Source organism: Physeter macrocephalus, chromosome 20, assembly GCF_002837175.3.
Source record: "Physeter macrocephalus isolate SW-GA chromosome 20, ASM283717v5, whole genome shotgun sequence".
NCBI lineage: Eukaryota > Metazoa > Chordata > Mammalia > Artiodactyla > Physeteridae > Physeter > Physeter macrocephalus.
The window spans coordinates 69087340-69104338 of NC_041233.1; the positions used below are offsets into that span (position 1 = coordinate 69087340).

The 16999-nt window shown below is 44.9% G+C and overlaps 1 protein-coding gene across 7 annotated transcripts in view; it reads right to left on the reverse strand.

Annotated features, from left to right (window-relative positions):
* Positions 1 to 16999, reverse strand: part of ABLIM1 (actin binding LIM protein 1) — a 331920-nt gene that overhangs the window by 174747 nt on the left and 140174 nt on the right. For 2 of the 7 annotated variants that reach the window (XM_055080928.1, XM_055080926.1), the window contains exon 1: positions 15216 to 15339. The exons of 1 other annotated variant lie outside the window; for it this stretch is intronic. In XM_055080928.1, the coding sequence (XP_054936903.1) occupies positions 15216 to 15231 (16 nt within the window). In that variant the 5' untranslated portion in view covers positions 15232 to 15339. Of the gene's footprint in view, positions 1 to 15215; positions 15344 to 16999 lie in introns of those variants that run through there. 4 more of the 7 variants (XM_055080927.1, XM_055080925.1, XM_055080922.1 and 1 more) reach the window with 4 other exon arrangements.

The window sequence follows — 16999 nt, forward strand, 5'->3', positions numbered from 1 at the left end:
GGGCTGGATTTAAAGGAGTAGGAAGGAAGAGGAAGGCATCTTAGATGATGGAGGGGTGGGATGGGGTGTATCTGGGGACCGTCAGGACACCTGGTTTGGCTGAAGCACGCAGTGCGCAAAGGGCAACATGGAATAGAAGACAGTGAACAAAGTTTGACCTGCGCATCCTTGAAGGACAAGCTAAGGAACAGACTCTAAATGTTCCTTATCACCCCCAGGTGGAGCTCTTGAGATGAGTGATATAATCAGAGTATATAGTTGGCCTATTTCTTAGGAGCTGAGTTAGGACTATTTTTCAGCTCACAGTGCAGGCAAGTTGGGAGCCACGCACTATGACATGATGGCTTTCAGCGAGGGGTCCCCTCCAGCGGTGAGATGGTCACAGTCCTGATTCTGGTCCGACAGACCTGGTGCAAATCTGGGCTCCACTCCTCTTAGCTCTGTGATCATGAAACAAGTTACTTTTCTTCCCTAAGCCTCAATTTCCTCTTCTGTAAAATGGGGATAAAACCTATCCTGACACTTACAAGGATAAATGTATGTAAGGTGCTCAGCACTCTTCCTGACAGATAATGAGGGTTCACCAAATGGAAGCCATGATGGTTACCATGGTGTTTCAGTGTGGGGATACGGTGAGCTGTAGTTTAAGGTCCTTGATCGTAAATAAATGACCATGTGCTCCGCCTGAAACACAAATACATTGAATTTCCAGCTCTGCTGTCTTCTGTGACTTTTAGCAATGCACACCTACTCTTCTGCTGGGTAACACCCAGTGAATGTTCAGTGCACCCAATGAATCTTACAGTTTTCGGTGTCATCATTTCAGTTTAACCCATAAGACTCTAAAGAGCAGATTTTGTTTTATCAGCATATAGTTCACACGTCCTAAAATTTACCCATTTAAAGTGTACAATTCAATGTTTTTAGGTATATTCACAGAATTGTGTGACCATCACCACAAGTAGTAATTCTGGTATTTTTTACATTTTTATCACCCCCAAAAGAGACCCCATACCCATTAGCAGTTACGCCCCCCTCCCTCCCCTGCTCAGCCCTGGGCAACCACTAATCTGTTCTCTGTCTCTATCGATTTTAAGTAGCAGGTTTGACTAGCGTCCGTTAGCCTCAGCTTCTCAACATCCACAGAGCAATCAGAAGGAACAACTGTATACACACACACGGGGATTTTCCTCTACACATCTCACACCTTACTAATGCATGGACTCCTCCCCACTAAGGTATATGTTTGTTTTTCACCAACACATCCCAACCTGACAGATGTCCTCATTATCACTTCATTTCTGCAGCCCTTGTGAAAAAGAGCCCATCAGAAGAAAAAAAAAAAAAACTGGATGAGACACCATCAGACCCAGTTCACGTCTGGGTCTCCCAGTTCACGTGGGAGGTTTCACAAACACGACTTGCCTAGAGGTGTGTCAACACTGGAGATTTGCCAGAAAATTAGAAACAAGAGGATATGCCTCTGAGTAACTGGTCCCTCAACAAGTAGGATGCTAGGAGGGGTTTAGGGGACAGTTGGGAAGAATTCACAGGGTCTGTCTTCAAATAGTGTGGGCTTTTGACTCATGTTCAATCCCTTTGCTACAGAGCAACCAGAATGATCTTTTAAGGGCATTATTTGAGCAGATCATACCACCAACTAAGGCCTCTAAGAAGCTTCTGCCGCATTATCCAAGGCACCCTGTGGTAGCCCACGGAGCCTGCCCACCTCCCTGGTCTGTTCTCATGTCCTCTCCACATTGCTCCCAAGCTCCAGTTCCTGATGCTTCAAGATCTCCACATGCCCCTTCCCTTCCAGAAGGCTCGTCCTCCTGGTATTTGCAAGGCTGGCTCCTCCTCTTCTGGTCTCACCCTAAAGCAGCTCTCACATCAACCCTCTGAGAGCTCTCCCGGGACCACCCAAGTCAACTCGGTTTCCCTGCTTCCCTGCTACCCCATCGCTGTTTACTTGCTTTATACTTACCACAATCTAAACATTCTGCTTCCTTCTTTTCTGTCTTCTTTACTACAAGGTTACTGCCACTGTATTCCCAGGGTCTAGCACAGTTCCTGGCACAAGGTCTATGTTCTGTAGATGTACGTTCAGTGTGTTCATTCACTTAACACTAGCCTGATTTTCTGTCTCTTTTCCATAGTGACAGCCTTTGGGTGAAATTGAAAGTTTGTTAAATGCCTTGGGGTCACCAATCGGATGTATCAATTAAGTAATTTTGATGATGTCAATAAACTCAACTAACGACATAATGACTAAGACTTGCTTAAATTTCTGACTCAGAAGAAAAACAAAAGCTGAAGGAATGAGCTTACGGGTAGACCAGTTTCAAATCAGCTCTGGCTCAGCTTCTCTCTGAAGGAGAACCACACAAAGGAGCGCCACTCCCGGCTGAACTGACCTGGGGCCACAGGAGCAGAGGTGGCACCAGAGCCTTGGAAAATCGAAACGCAGTGTTCCCAGAGCAGGACATGACATGATGATGGGAAGGAGCCAGCAGGGGCTGCTGCAGAGTGGGCGGACAGCTTCCTCGGCAAGAATCCTGGGCACACCTGGCTTCCGGCCTCAAACATTTTAAAACAACCATGCTTATAGGGTGCACATGTTCCTGCACCAAATCATTATCAGCCATCTCATTTCATCCCACAGCAGAAAGATGAACTAGTATCATCAGCTTGCTTGCGCAGGGGACGTGGGCTTCAAGAACCCGGCCAGTAGAGCTCCTCGGTGACGTTCTATCACAGGACAGTAGGAACGACTGGCCACAGGAAGCCACTCGCGTGGTCCCGGAGCAGGGTGGCATGCCAAAAGTTTCCAAGGTCTTGCTCTGCTTGAGGTGAGCTGGGAAGAGACTGGCCAGCAGAAATGGGTGGCTCCTTAACTCACCTGTCTAGCTCTGTTTACTTGCCCAGGTGCTGAAACTAATCTGATCGCTGAACTCCATCCCAATGAAAACGTTGTCTCACCAATTTTACTCAGTCCAGAGGTACGGTGATAACACTAGCTGCAAAAGCAAACTATTTCTGAGCTCTTGCTAGGTTATTTTAAATGCCTTAGAGTATTGATTCAACCCTCACAACAATCCTATGAAGTTGGTACAACTGATATCCTTATTTTCTGATGAGGAAACCGAGGCACAGGCGGGGTTAAGTGACTTGCCTGAGGTCACACAATTAGTGGAGCTGGGATTTTAACCCAGGCAGTCTGGCTGCAGAGCTCCCGCTCATAAATGCTACTCATTTCCAGGCAAACCTATAACATCCCGAAGGCTTCGGGGATAATCATACAAAGTTACCAAGGTAAATGGAACAATTGTACCACAAGGGACAAATGAGAAAGAGATGAACACATACAGGGAAGGGTTTCACAAGGTCAGGCTCTGAACATGTCTCTCCTGAAAATCCCAGCCGAAGGCAGTTTGACTGCCTCTCCATCCAGCTACAAATTTAATTATTCTCACCGTCTACATTTTCGTTTTATTTTCTCTGCAAGGGATCTTGGGTCATTCCCTTTGACTCTGGGTTGTGCACTTACCCTGCTATTTAAATAAACTTTACAGATCAACGGACCTTCGAGCAACGTTTCTGAGCTTTTTATACAAGTTATGTCATTGAAATGAATCCTGACAATAAAGATATGAAGAGGGTAGTATGGGTTTTCTCCCATATGTTTTAATTTTTATCAAAGTTTAAGAAACCGGGCTTCCCTGGTGGCGCCGTGGTTGAGAGTCCGCCTGCCGATGCAGGGGACGCGGGTTCGTGCCCCGGTCCGGGAAGATCCCACATGCCGCGGAGCGGCTGGGCCCGTGAGCCATGGCCGCTGAGCCTGCGCGTCCGGAGCCTGTGCTCCGCAACGGGAGAGGCCACAGCAGTGAGAGGCCCGCGTACCGTACCGCAAAAAAAAAAAAAGTTTAAGAAACTAAAAAGGCTTATATGCATAAAAAACACATATAATGCACGATGGCAACTGCCTGCCTCACCTCTCCTCCTGCCTCTCCACCCTCACTCCTCTGTGCTCACCATAAGCAGATGCATTCAACTTTTGGTGTCTTTCCTGTCCTTCATCGCTCTGTTTCTTAGTCTTAAGAAATTCTTACAGGGAGATCACCTCTGTGCTTTGTGACCATGAGAGGGGTGGGATAGGGAGGGTGGGAGGGAGGGAAAAAAAAAAAAAGAAATTCTTAACTGCTATTCTTATTGCTACATTCTCATACCAACGCAGTCACTACTTACTAACATCTTGTTCTTACTAATATGGCTAAACCACATTTTCAATTAACTGTGGTCAGCGCTTACACTTTGAGAATGTAATTATCGTTCGATAAGAACCTGCAGTGCAATCTGTGAATACAGCCCCTTTCTTGTACAACTTTTTTTTTTTTCTCCTTCATGTCATCATTTCCTTTTCTCCCACTAGCCTGGTTTCCGATGAACAATCCATCATGTTTATTTTTGTTTTCAACGGTTTTTGTTGTAGATCTAACCAATAATTCTTTCCAGCGCTCAAACTTATCAGATAACTTATCAAACCTCCACACCCGGAGAGAAAAGTGGGTGTTCTCAGTGCTATTCTCACTGAAGGAAAAAAAAATCAAATCTCACACAGGTGAAGAGCTTGGCTCTACGTCCTCTAGAGACATGATTCATCTGATAGCAACCCCAGCATTCACTCCCTGGCAGCACTGCCTCTGGGGAAAGAAGATGTGTAGGCTGTGGCTGCACAACTCCGGAGGGGGCCGCTCCCCCGCACGAGGCTGAGAACGGGGCCCTGGAGGGAGGTGACCCACAGATCCTCTAAAGAAAGGGAGCCTTCCCACCTCATCTTCAAATACTGCTCCTCATGGTCTTGCACTGCACTGGCTCCCCACCCCTGGCAGTATCGTATGGGACACTCTCTGTCCTTGTAGGTTGCTTGCTCTCTGTCTGGCCTTGTTTGTTTGATTCACGTTTAGCACCTGGCTTCTCTGCCTACCTATTAAGCAAAGCCACCGTATCAGTGCCACCTCACCGTGGTCCCTGGGCTCTCATGTTAAGCACGGCCTTTCCCTAGGGGTCTCTCCATCACTGCCGCACCTTCCAACGGCAAGAAGCCACTCTGGTGCTCTTGTTTCATAGTCCAAGCTCTTTTTGAGTCCTGCTGCATCTTGCAGGAGTGCCTCCAACTCAAGATAGGAGTGATAGCAGACACACCCAGAACCCAAAGAAAGGTTATGCTTTTCCTGCTGCACGGGAGGCTTGCTATGACAACTCACCTCTCAGACATTCCAAGGGAGGGGTGAACTCTCTCCAAAGCCCCTGTGGTATACTATTTCTCGAAATACTCTGATATGTCAAAACTGAATGCTATAGAGCACATGGTGCCCAACGAATGGAGGTGAAGAGCTGTTGCACTGATGATGGGTGACGTGGTACCTGACAGACTGCTCAAGCCCTGAACTTGTTCTACTCTCCCTGGTTGTGATGCAAAAACAAGGGGACCAGGCGAGCAGAGAGGTGATGTGGAATCATAGGGGGAAATTCTTCTAGATGAAAAAGTCGTTCCAGAAATATCAGGCTTAGATGCTAATGAGGCCTGAATGGGGGTTTCCTTTGGACTTTCTGCTGAAATTCAACCACGTAGCATTCTACTCTGAATTTAACAGCTGGGTCAGTCCTTAATTGACCCAAAAGATGACAAGCACCCCAAAAGAGGACACCAAATACCGGCCAACTTCGGTTTAGGATAAAATGATCACTAAAAGATTCCAAAATTATTCTGTCAAAACTTTTCCAGTTGCAAGTGAAGAAATCCAGCTTAACCAAAATGACCAAAATGTACATATTACGCACTATTGTAAGTGTCCAGGATAGAAACATGGTTGCCCAAGAAAGTACCTTGTTCTGTTTCCACCCAATAAAACTTCAGTTAGTGTAGATGTTCTAAACCAATGGTTTTCAAACTTTAGGTCTTGACCCAGTGAAACAGGATATCGGTTCAATGGATCATGACCAGCTTAGTTAAAAAAAAATAGGAGAGGCTAGAAAAGAGCAGCAAGTAAAGGTTAAGTATTGCTTCATGTGACTTTTCCTGTAGCCGTTTATATGCATAAGTGCACAAGTCTTGAGTCTTGATGTGTCAAAATGGATTTCCTACTGTGGGTAGGTTTGGTGAGCACTGTGTTAAGTCCCAGACCACAATCGGAAGGCCCTTTGGCTGAGTCCTGACCACAGACATGTTTTGTTTGGCCTCCACAAAGATTTTTTTGAAGAGAAGGTTGAATCATTTGCCAACATTTAAGCATCTGGAGATTTTACATAAAAACCCCTATTTCTAGTCACTCTTGGAAATTGGAAGGCCTGGCCACGTGGCCTACATGCCTCCATTCCTAGTTTCGTGGGAACCAGGACAGACCAACAGAGTGGCTTTTCACTGTCGAGGGGTCCCTGCTGTCCAGTTTGTCCTAATCTTCATTCATTTAGGTCACCTGCCTGATTCTTGGAGGCATCTGTATGTACAGCCCTTGGTTCAAACCATCCTCAACTCAACCTGACCTGCAAAGCCTTCCATCTACCCTTCCTCACGTTCACTGCAGTCACGAGACCAATAGTAGTTCCTGCCAAACTCAGCTGGCTGCGTTTCCTTCATTGCTTCTGTTTTGCCAATTGGAAACCTTTCTCTCATTTCCCCTTTATCCACTCGTTGCACTCCTGTTCCACCTTCAAAGCCTCGCTTGCCATGACCTCCCAGGAGAATTAATCACTCCCTGCACTGCAGCCCCATATTACTTTGAGTTCTCTGCTGCATACATTTCACATTATATCATAATCATTTCTGTGTTTATGTTCCTTGCTAGAATGTGAGTGCGTTCAGGTCAAGAACTACATTTTATTTGTTTCTATACCTAGACTGCTCATCTCTTATTAGGTTCTGAATAAACATTTAAACAAGGATAACCACCTCCCACACCCATACGCATCCTTCATCCACTTGTTAGTTAGTTCAACATTCACTGAGCACTTACTATGGAGCAGACACTGTATACTGAGTACGAAGTGAATTAAACACCATCCCTAACAGGAAGAAATTAACAGAACCCTTCAAGGTCAATCTTAAATGCTTCCTTTTCTATAAAGCCTTTTCTGATTCGTTTGAAACACTAACCCTTCCTTCCTTTGAACCCCAAGAGAATACCATTTATACCCCTTCTGATCACCTTGTGTTGCCCCTCTTTTCAATTAGCACCCCTCCCCACAATGGCTAATTCATTAACCTACTGAAGGTAGGACCTTTTCAGTGTATCAGGTTACCCCCGAAATGCCTTGTGGAGAGTAGACCTCAATAAACTTGTGATGCGCTCGAGAAGCCCGTTGCTATGGTTCATCGCTTCAGGCTGGGCTCTTCACACATGGCAGGACTGGCAGTGTCTTCCAGTTGAGCAGGAACAACCCAGTCCAGCAGATACCATTCCCACTGTTGGCCCTAAAACCGTTCCTCGATGGCTGTCCAGACAGGGCTCCCAGGAGTGGCAAACAGCAATCCAGCAGACACTCATCTAGCTCCACGTGTCACTTAGGGGACCTTCCACGGACCTGGGAACCCGCAGCTCCTGCCATTTTTCTGAGGGGTACTGAGCCCCCTCTCTCATTTCCCATCAGATACTCCACGGTGAAATAACCGTGCTACCTTTTTCTACCATTCTCTATTGGTCTTAATTTTTCTTAAGTTTCTCCCTGCACAATGTTTCAAATAGCATCGTGAATACAGACTGTTGAACAATCAATGTTGTTGAATGACAAGACAGAATCCAGATATCTAGAACACAGACCGATATAGTGGAGGTGGGTGAAACGCTCCAGGTTTTAATACTATGTTTTAGCTCCTCAAAGACTATCCTGGCTCCTTTGAAACTATCTTTTACAAAGGATTCCAAAAAGGTGTATGAACCCCAGTAAAAATGTTCACCTAACCCTTCTAGAATTAGGAATGATGGTTACAGAATGGCACTCCTGTGCCTTGACCCCCTGCCTTCCCCAAGTCAAGCTGAACGCCAACTCACTCCCAGGGAAAGGCACCTTGTGACTTCCTCCCATGCCCACTCTCTGCCCATCCAGTGTCATATACTGACAGCAGTCTCCTGGCCACTCAGATCTCCCAGAAGGTCTTTTTTTTGATGAACTATAGCTTCATTCTACGACGCAGGAGAGTCAGAGTGAGAACAATGCTCTTGGCCTTCTCTTTGCTGTCTGCATTGTAAGCAAGATAAATTAGCAAAAGAGCATGGAGAGGCTACTTATATGAAAGTTCTCATTTCTCTGCCTGGAAGGCTGATCATTTTACCCACAGAAACCATGACAGTGTCAGAGTATGGCCCCCGGACCACAAGTGTCAACATCACCTGGGAATTGCTAGAAATGCAAAACCCCAGGCCCTTCCTCAGACTTGCTGAATCAGAACTCTGGGAGCAGGGCCTTAGAAAACCCTGTTCTTACAAGCCCTCCAGGTGGTTCTGATGCCTGCTAACAGTTGAGAACCACTGCCCTAGATAGTAATTTCCCTGGAAGTCTTAAGAAAACCAGCATCTTCACAGTCAAGTCCAAGTATTCAAATAAGTCAGCCTATTGGATTGCAATGGGACACAGAAACTCAGCCCTGGGGCCCCCCAGGGCACACCGGACCATAATAGCATTAATCATGTCAGTGTGAACACAAATGCAACGTTTCAGAGAAAAGAGGTCATGCATACAAATATTCACCCTCCCCGCTGTTAACAAAATTTGCCCTTGAATACACAGCTCCTGCCAGTTTGGGATAAACATACCTCTCGGTATGAGTCACCATCAGACCAAAACACAATGAAATAGGAAGCTGGGCTGGTTTCTACTGTGGTGTGCCCAGATCAGGCTCAACCACAATGGGAAGAAATCCTGCACCACTCACCCATCACTGAACCTTCTGAAAGGTCCTCTGACTCTCTCATGCTGGCCCAGGAAAATACTCAGCATTTCGGCTTTGGCATACGAGATGCAAACACTAGGAGGGCCCTCCTGCTTGCCTCCCAGGAGCTGTGAATATGATGATGACACAGAGGAGCCCCCTCCTCACAGAGAATCGGTGCACAAGATTTTGCTCTTGGTAGGGTGAGTCTCACTGAGGATGTCTTTTCTGCCGGACTTTGGAAAGTCAAATTCTTGTTCTTTAAAAAAGGGTTTCTCCTAAATGCCCATCGGCAGATGAATGGATAAAGAAGACCACCCATCTCAGTGGCCCAACCAGCTGAGATGTTCTCAAGAGCGGGTAAATTTAAGTCCATGTGTTCCTTCTCTCAGATTCCTTTCCACATTCAGCCTTAGGTCTAATTGTGGAAACAAAGTCTTTTTTTTTCTCTCTGGATAAACATTTTTAGACATCAGTGAGTAGGTGGCAGAGGGCAGGGATTTGTTGTGTTTTTTTTTTGTTTTTTAATGTGAAGTTCTTTCCCTTAGCGTTAGAAATCCCATCACCCAGACAGCCCTTCGGTTGTGAAGAAAACCGGAGCAGAGCCATACTTCCTAGTGAGAGTAGTACTATTTCATTTATAAAACAGTAAGAGAAATTCACACTTGGTTTTTTATTTCCTCTCAAATGGAATATGATGACAAAACTGGATCTCCTCTCCCTCCAAAGATTCAACGTTCACAACTGAGTTGTATGCCTAAGTCACAGATCAAGACAATGTATTCTGAAGCTTATAGTATCGTGGTGTCTCCTTAAATCAATAGCTTCCCTTTAGACCTTTCTTAGGAAATATCCCTGTCATTGGTGTCCCTTGAAAAACTTGGGGCTTTTCAAGCTAAGGAAAAATGAAGAACCTAGACAATTCCAGGCGCAGGTAGGGGTGGGGTATGAAGCATCAACCTGGGAAGCAGGGTTGGAAAACTGAATCTAGGAGAAGCTATTTTACACCAACAGGGGGCCTGGAAGGCAACTTGGATGGATAATGAATTATTATACTGCAGAGAACGAACTGTTCTCAGACTTCCCCAAGGATGGAACAGGAATGGGTTTTGATTACATTAGGCAGTGTGCACGCACCTGAGTGGGTAGTGTCTGTGTGGGTGTGGGTTTTGGAAGGAATGGGATGGGGCAGAAGAACAGATACCATTAGAGGCAACAACACGTGGCAACTCTAAAGGTTGTTTGATAAGACAATATATGAAGTCAACAACTCCTTAGGGAGAGACAGACACTCTTCCTTAAGTCATACAGGTGATGATTAAATTGTTGTATAATTTCTCTGGTGTTTACTTAAGTGCTCAGAGTAACTCTAGAAGAACATACAGAAGGGATGGGCCTTTGTAAAGCACTGTTAGGAAGTAGAACCTGAGTTAGGTCTTGGGCAGATACAGAAAAGGAGACTGTATATATTTCTCACCAGGACAGGCGGGACAGAATGACCCAGGATGGAGAAGGAAGATACCGCCATGATTATTCAAATAAGAAAAGTGTCGGGGGAGGTCCCGTAAGTACAATTAGCACAGATTCTGGAGCCAGATAGGCCTGGGTAGAAAATCAGCTCTTCTACTTTCTAGCTAAGTGATCTCTGGCAAGTTTCTAAACTCCTGTGAGCCTCCTCTTCCTCATCTATTAAAGGGGAGGAGTACCACTGACCTTGATGGTTTCAAAGATTAGAGACAATGTACGTAAAGCTTTCAACACAAAGCCTGTCAGTTAGTATATTTTCAATAACTGGCAGATTTAATGGTAACATTAAAAACAAAAACAGAACCTAGTGGCAGGGCAGGAATAAAGATGCAGACGTTGAGAACCGACTTGAGGACACAGGGCGGGTAGGGGAGGCTGGGATGTAGTGAGAGAGTGGCATGGACATATATACACTACCAAAGGTAAAATAGATAGCTAGTGGGAAGCAGCCGCATAGCACAGGGAGATCAGCTCGGTGCTTTGCGACCACCTAGAGGGGTGGGAAAAGGAGGGTGGAAGGGAGACTCAAGAGGGAGGAGATATGGGGATATATGTATATGTATAGCTGATTCACTTTGTTATAAAGCAGAAACTAACACACTATTGTAAAGCACTTATACTCCAATAAAGACGTAAATACATAAATAAATAAGTAAATAAAAGCACACACACAAAAATAAGATTGTCTTAGGTAGGGGTGGGGAGGAGGTAATTTCAGGACTTGGGGAGAATCCTCAATGATTAGCAGGAAGCCTTGAACTTTACCTTGTCACTCATTTAGGTTTTTGAGCTGGAAATATGATGACATCAGCATCCTAAGAGGATTACTTTGGTGCCAGTCTGTAGGACACATCTGAGACCCAGTACACCACTGTTCTCAGAAGTTGCTAAGAAACAAGACTGCTCGGTGTGTGTGTGTGTGTGTGTGTGTGTGTGTGTGTGTGTGTGTCTCATATTCCTGAATGTCAGGTGGAGGGTGAACGTCTCTCCACTGAGGGTGAACTAGAATGAGTTTTACTGGGTCCTACTCTACCTTAAAAGCAAGCTGGGGGACTTCCCTGGTGGTGCAGTGGTTGAGAGTCCGCCTGCCAATGCAGGGGACACGGGTTTGATCTCTGGTCCGGGAAGATCCCACATGCCATGGAGCAACGAAGCCCGTGCGCCACACTACTGAGCCCATGTGCCACAACTACTAAAGCCCATGCACCTAGAGCCCGTGCTCCACAACAAGAGAAGCCACCACAATGAGAAGCCCGCACACCGCAACAAAGAAAAAGTAGCCCCCGCTCGCGGCAACTAGAGAAAGACCAGGTGCAGCAATGAAGACCCAATGCAGCCAAAATAAATAAATAAATTTATTTAAAAAATAAATAAAAGCAAGTTGGGTCATCTAACAGTGACAGAAAACTTCTGAGAAACAAAATAAACAAAAAATGATGGGCTCAAATGTAGAGCTCTGTTTTCCTTGATGTGACTCCCTCGCTGCTAAATTTTTATCCTCTTACATGATTTCCAAACCATAAGCCCCCCCCTTATTATTTAAATAAATGAGTGTTTACACAACGTAATCTCTAGTATTTGCTTATTCTTGTTTTCTCTAACAAAAAGGAATAATAAATCCCTTTTGTGTTCATTTTTAAAACTTGTCCTAGAACACACATAAGCTAGACAATTACAGTTTTTAAATGAGTAGAGTGGGCTCTGGAATTGAGGTTGATGGAAGTGTATTCAGAAAGACAGATACTGACTGATAAACCCACAAAATCTCTCCTGCTTCTTTGTTACAGGACACAGCAAGGGTAAGACGCCGTTGAACGCATCAGAGAAATAACCATTTCATCAAGATTCCCAGATCAATAAGTCTCTGCAACTGGAAATGGGTGGGCACCTGGTTAGGAGAAGAGAAGAGAATGAGGGTCAAAGCATGTTGGCAAATGTCATTCCACACCTGTAGAGGTGTGATCTGCCAGCATGCTTTCTTTCCAGTCAGTGTCAATCCCAAGCAGAGAGGTACATGGAAACTTTACCTAGGAGAGAAAATGGTGGTCCAAATCAGTGTGAGCTAAACCATCTCTAAGTGGTGAGCAACAGGGAATCTATGTCACTCCTTCAGAGGGCTTCCCATGCTCCTCAGGATGGATGCTGCCGTCATCCAAGCTCGCTCAAGGCTGACTCGTGTCAGCTCCAGGAGAAAGGAAGAAGCTAGGCCTCTCTGGCAGCAAGAGAAAATGGAGAGGGCTAGAAAGGTCTCAGAATCAAGAAGACACACGTTCTGGATCCAGCTCTGACAACAGGCCAACCTGTTTCAACTGTGAGAATCTACGATGGGCAGGCACCAAGCTATGAACTGGAAGATTAAAGATAGAGACACAGGGCTGCTTCTGAGAGGCTCGCTGTCTAGTGACGGAGCCAATGGGTGCCCACACACTGTAGTAAATGCAGACACTGAGCCATGTTCCGTCTTTGATGGAACACAGAGGATGAGCGCTTGGTCCAATTACCCGCTGTGTGATTTTGAGCAATTTACCTACCCTTTCTGAAGCCCAGTTTTCTCACTCTAGGATGAATGTCTGGACTACGTGCTTTCCTGTGCCCTTCTCGCTTTAAAAGCTATAATGAAATTCCTTTCTTTCCACGGAAGCGCTTGTGTACCCACTAAAAACCCTGCCTTCCCCTGCTGCTGAGGTCAATGCAATCAGGAAGCTGGGAGACAGAAGTGGAGACTGACACAGACCTCAAAATAAAAAAGGAACAGCCTTTAATCAGTGGCTAAGGGCTAAGATAATACTAGTATGTGACCTCTTGGTGCCCTGTCCAAAGTGTTCCAGTCAGAAAGCGGCTACTGACTTGTAAAGCAAACGTGAACCCAGGCAATCCGAGCTCTGGGAAGTCTGCAATGACTTAAAAAGAGCTGCTATTCGGGGACCACTGATCTATAATACATTCACCACATACAGCAGGCCTGGAGCTTCCATGGACCCCTGGGGGATGGAATTGGGAAGTGGCTTTTACAGTCCTCTTTCCCACATCACTCATAAATTACTCCTGTTGGGGAAACAAACTCAAATCCATTAGCAATAGAGATCAGAGCCAGGTTGTTTCTCTCCTCTGTGGGAGAGGTAAAAATGAAGACACCTGACCTGGATTAAATGTCAACATCTTTATCTGTTACTCTGAGGGTTCCTGGTATCACCCCAAAAAGAGAGGAAACATTATTAGAAGCACCTATATTCGCACCAAATCATTTCACTCAATTACCCCTTAGTCCATGAAAAACCAAAGCTAAACAACGTGATTTATGAAAGATACACAGGAGCAGAATGGATAGAGCAGAAGCTGTTTCTCTTGGTCCTAAGGTGTGGTCTTAAACACACTTAGCTGTCATGATCCTATTTCTCCATCCATCCATTTGCGTAATAAAGCTGAACTGAGTTTCCAGCAATAGGGATCAATTTGAGTTCAGCACATTCACCTAATATTTATTCCCTGTAGGGGCTTTATGAGAAAGTAGATAAAGATAAATCACTGAAATGTTCAAGACAGCCCCCAAAGAGCAGACATCTGTGTTTATGGAGAAAAGTACATCCACAGTCAGAAAATGTGGTAGAATAAATCCAAGCTTACCAAAAAAGCAAAATTAAATGGTGGTTACTCACACTATCAAATCATGCTGTGAAGGTCCCGAAGACATATTAAGGGAAAAAAATCAAGTCACAGAAAATGATCAAAGAATGATCCTTTTTAAATACTATCTATCTATCTGTCACAGAAAATGATCAAAGAATGATCCTTTTTAAATACTATCTATCTCTCTATCTATCTCTCATCTATCTATCTTATTCCTGTCTAGAAGGTTTTAAAGGATGCACAGTAACTATTAACAATTTTGCCTCAAGAGAGAAAGGGGAGTTGAGGTGTACAGGGTAGGGGCAAGGAGATTTCATCTTTCACTCTCTAGTCTCCTGTGACATTTCACTTTTCTTAACGTAAGACATATTTATATATTACTTGGATAATTAAAATCAAACACTGTTGTGCTCTTTTATATTTCCCAGATAAACGAATAATTCAAACTACAATTCAATTCTGAAAGATTTAACTTCCATTTCAGGACCACGCCCAGAGCATAAATACTGTATACCTGTGCAGAGCATGATTGCCCTCTCCCTTTTTACTTTCTTCGTAAGACATAATCTGCCACCTTTGACATGTTAAGCATCCTTTAAGGTGTTTGGAGGAGTGATTAGGGATGCCGCTGAAATGACAGGTTATTAGAGTGGCACACCTGGAACCTTTAAGACAGCCCGCTTCGAACTTCCAGCCAGTCCAGCTAGGCTTGGGCAGATGCCAACACAGCACAGACGTGGTAGAAGGGTCCTTTCATTACACATCTTCATTAACTTATTGATTTGGGTGGGGGTAAGTGAGGAAGAATGGAGGCTAGGATGAGGGCAGGAAGGCAAGGCTCAAACACAACCGAAAATTCAAAATGCAATGTCAGGCAAAAGAGACGCACTCCCGGGAGCTCGGCTGTGCAAACACTCCAGAAATAGGATGTGCTTCTGACGACGCCGTGGCTAAATGAAAGGTTCTTGATGAAGTAAGTCTCCCTTCTATGGAAACCCGGACATCACAATACAGATTCTCACACCAGGAACATGTCTGCCCGGCTTTCCATTGATCATCCCCCATTAGGTGGCCGAGCCCTGAAGCACCAGTCCAACTTCTGCAACCATGCACAGTGATCGATATTTATAATTACCTTTCTCCTTCACCATGGCAACCAGGGCCTTTGGCGAGCAGCGCCGAAGGAAACAGGAACAAAGTCTAGGAGTGGGAGCGCCCCTAGGCAGACAGATCGGCTGCGGCAGAGGCAGCGAGGAAGAGCCGGGGCATCCACTTGCCAAGTCCGGGGCTTCTTTCTAAAATCCCGCCCCCTGTCTGGAAGGCCGAGCTCTGGAGCGATCTCTGCCGAGTGGTGGCCGCGCCCTGCTGGGGCGGGGTGGGGAGGGGCGGGGGGAACGCTGCCCTTCGGCCTCAGCCACTCACTACAGCTGCTGCTGTAACAAATGCAAAATTCCAGTGTCCTAATCTCTGGTCACTGACACCACGTAGCATTCCTCCTGCCGGGAAAACGGGCATCAAAATGCTCTGGAGCCCTGGCCCCCTCCCGGGGTCTGATAAATGACTGCCAGAAGTGGGGGGCCGAGGGGCAAGCCAGGGACTGTTCCAATAAGGAAAACTAGTCAATTGTTAGCTTATTAGTCTCCTATTACTGCTGCTGTCAATTCAGCTTCTTTCAGACCAACTGAATAAATAAAATTAGCCTTGGCAGCTCATGCAGCTCAATATCAAAGAAACAAACAACCCAATCCAAAAATGGTCAGAAGACCCAAACAGACATTTCTCCAAAGAAGATATACAGATTGGCAACAAACACATGAAAGGATGATATTTATTATTTCTTTCCTTCTACTAACTTTGGGGTTTTTTTCTTCTTTCTCTAATTGCTTTAGGTGTAAGGTTAGGTTGTTTATTTGAGATGTTTCTTGTTTTTTAAGGTAGGATTGAATTGCTATAAACTTCCCTCTTAGAACTGCTTTTGCTTCATCCCATAGGTTTTGTGTTGTTGTGTTTTCATTGTCATTTGTTTCTAGGTATTTCTTGTTTTCCTCTTTGATTTCTTTAGTGATCTCTTGGTTATTTCATAACGTATTGTTTAGCCTCCATGTGTTTGTGTTTTTTATGTTTTTTTCCCTGTAATTCATTTCTAATCTCATAGAGTTGTTGTCAGAAAACATGCTTGATATGATTTCAATTTTCTTAAATTTACTGAGGGTTGATTTGTGACCCAAGATGTGATCTATCCTGGAGAATTTTCTGTGCGCACTTGAGAAGAAAGTGTAATCTGCTGTTTTGGGATGGAATATCCTATAAATATCAATTAAAACTATCTATTTATCTATTTTGTAAATTGATACAGCCACTATGGAGAACAGTATGGAGGTTCCTTAAAAAACTACAAATAGAACTACCATACGACCCCGCAATCCCACTACTGGGCATATACCCTGAGAAAACCATAATTCAAAAAGAGTCATGTACCAGAATGTTCACTGCAGCTCTATTTACAATAGCCAGGACATGAAAGCAACCTAAGTGTCCATCAACAGATGAATGGATAAAGAAGATGTGGCACATACATACAATGGAATATTACTCAGCCATAAAGAGGAACGAAACTGAGTCATTTGCAATGAGGTGGATGGACCTCGAGTCTGTCATACAGAGTGAAGTAAGTCAGAAAGAGAAAAACAAATACCGTATGCTAAAACATATATACGGAATCTAAGAAAAACAAAAAAAGGTTCTGAAGAACCTAGGGGCAGGACAGGAATAAAGAAGCAGACGCAGAGAATGGACTTGAGGACACGGGGAGGGGGAAGGGTAAGCTGGGACGAAGTGAGAGAGTGGTGTGGACATATATACACTACCAAATGGAAAACAGATAGCTAGTGGGAAGCAGCCGCATAGCACAGGGAGATC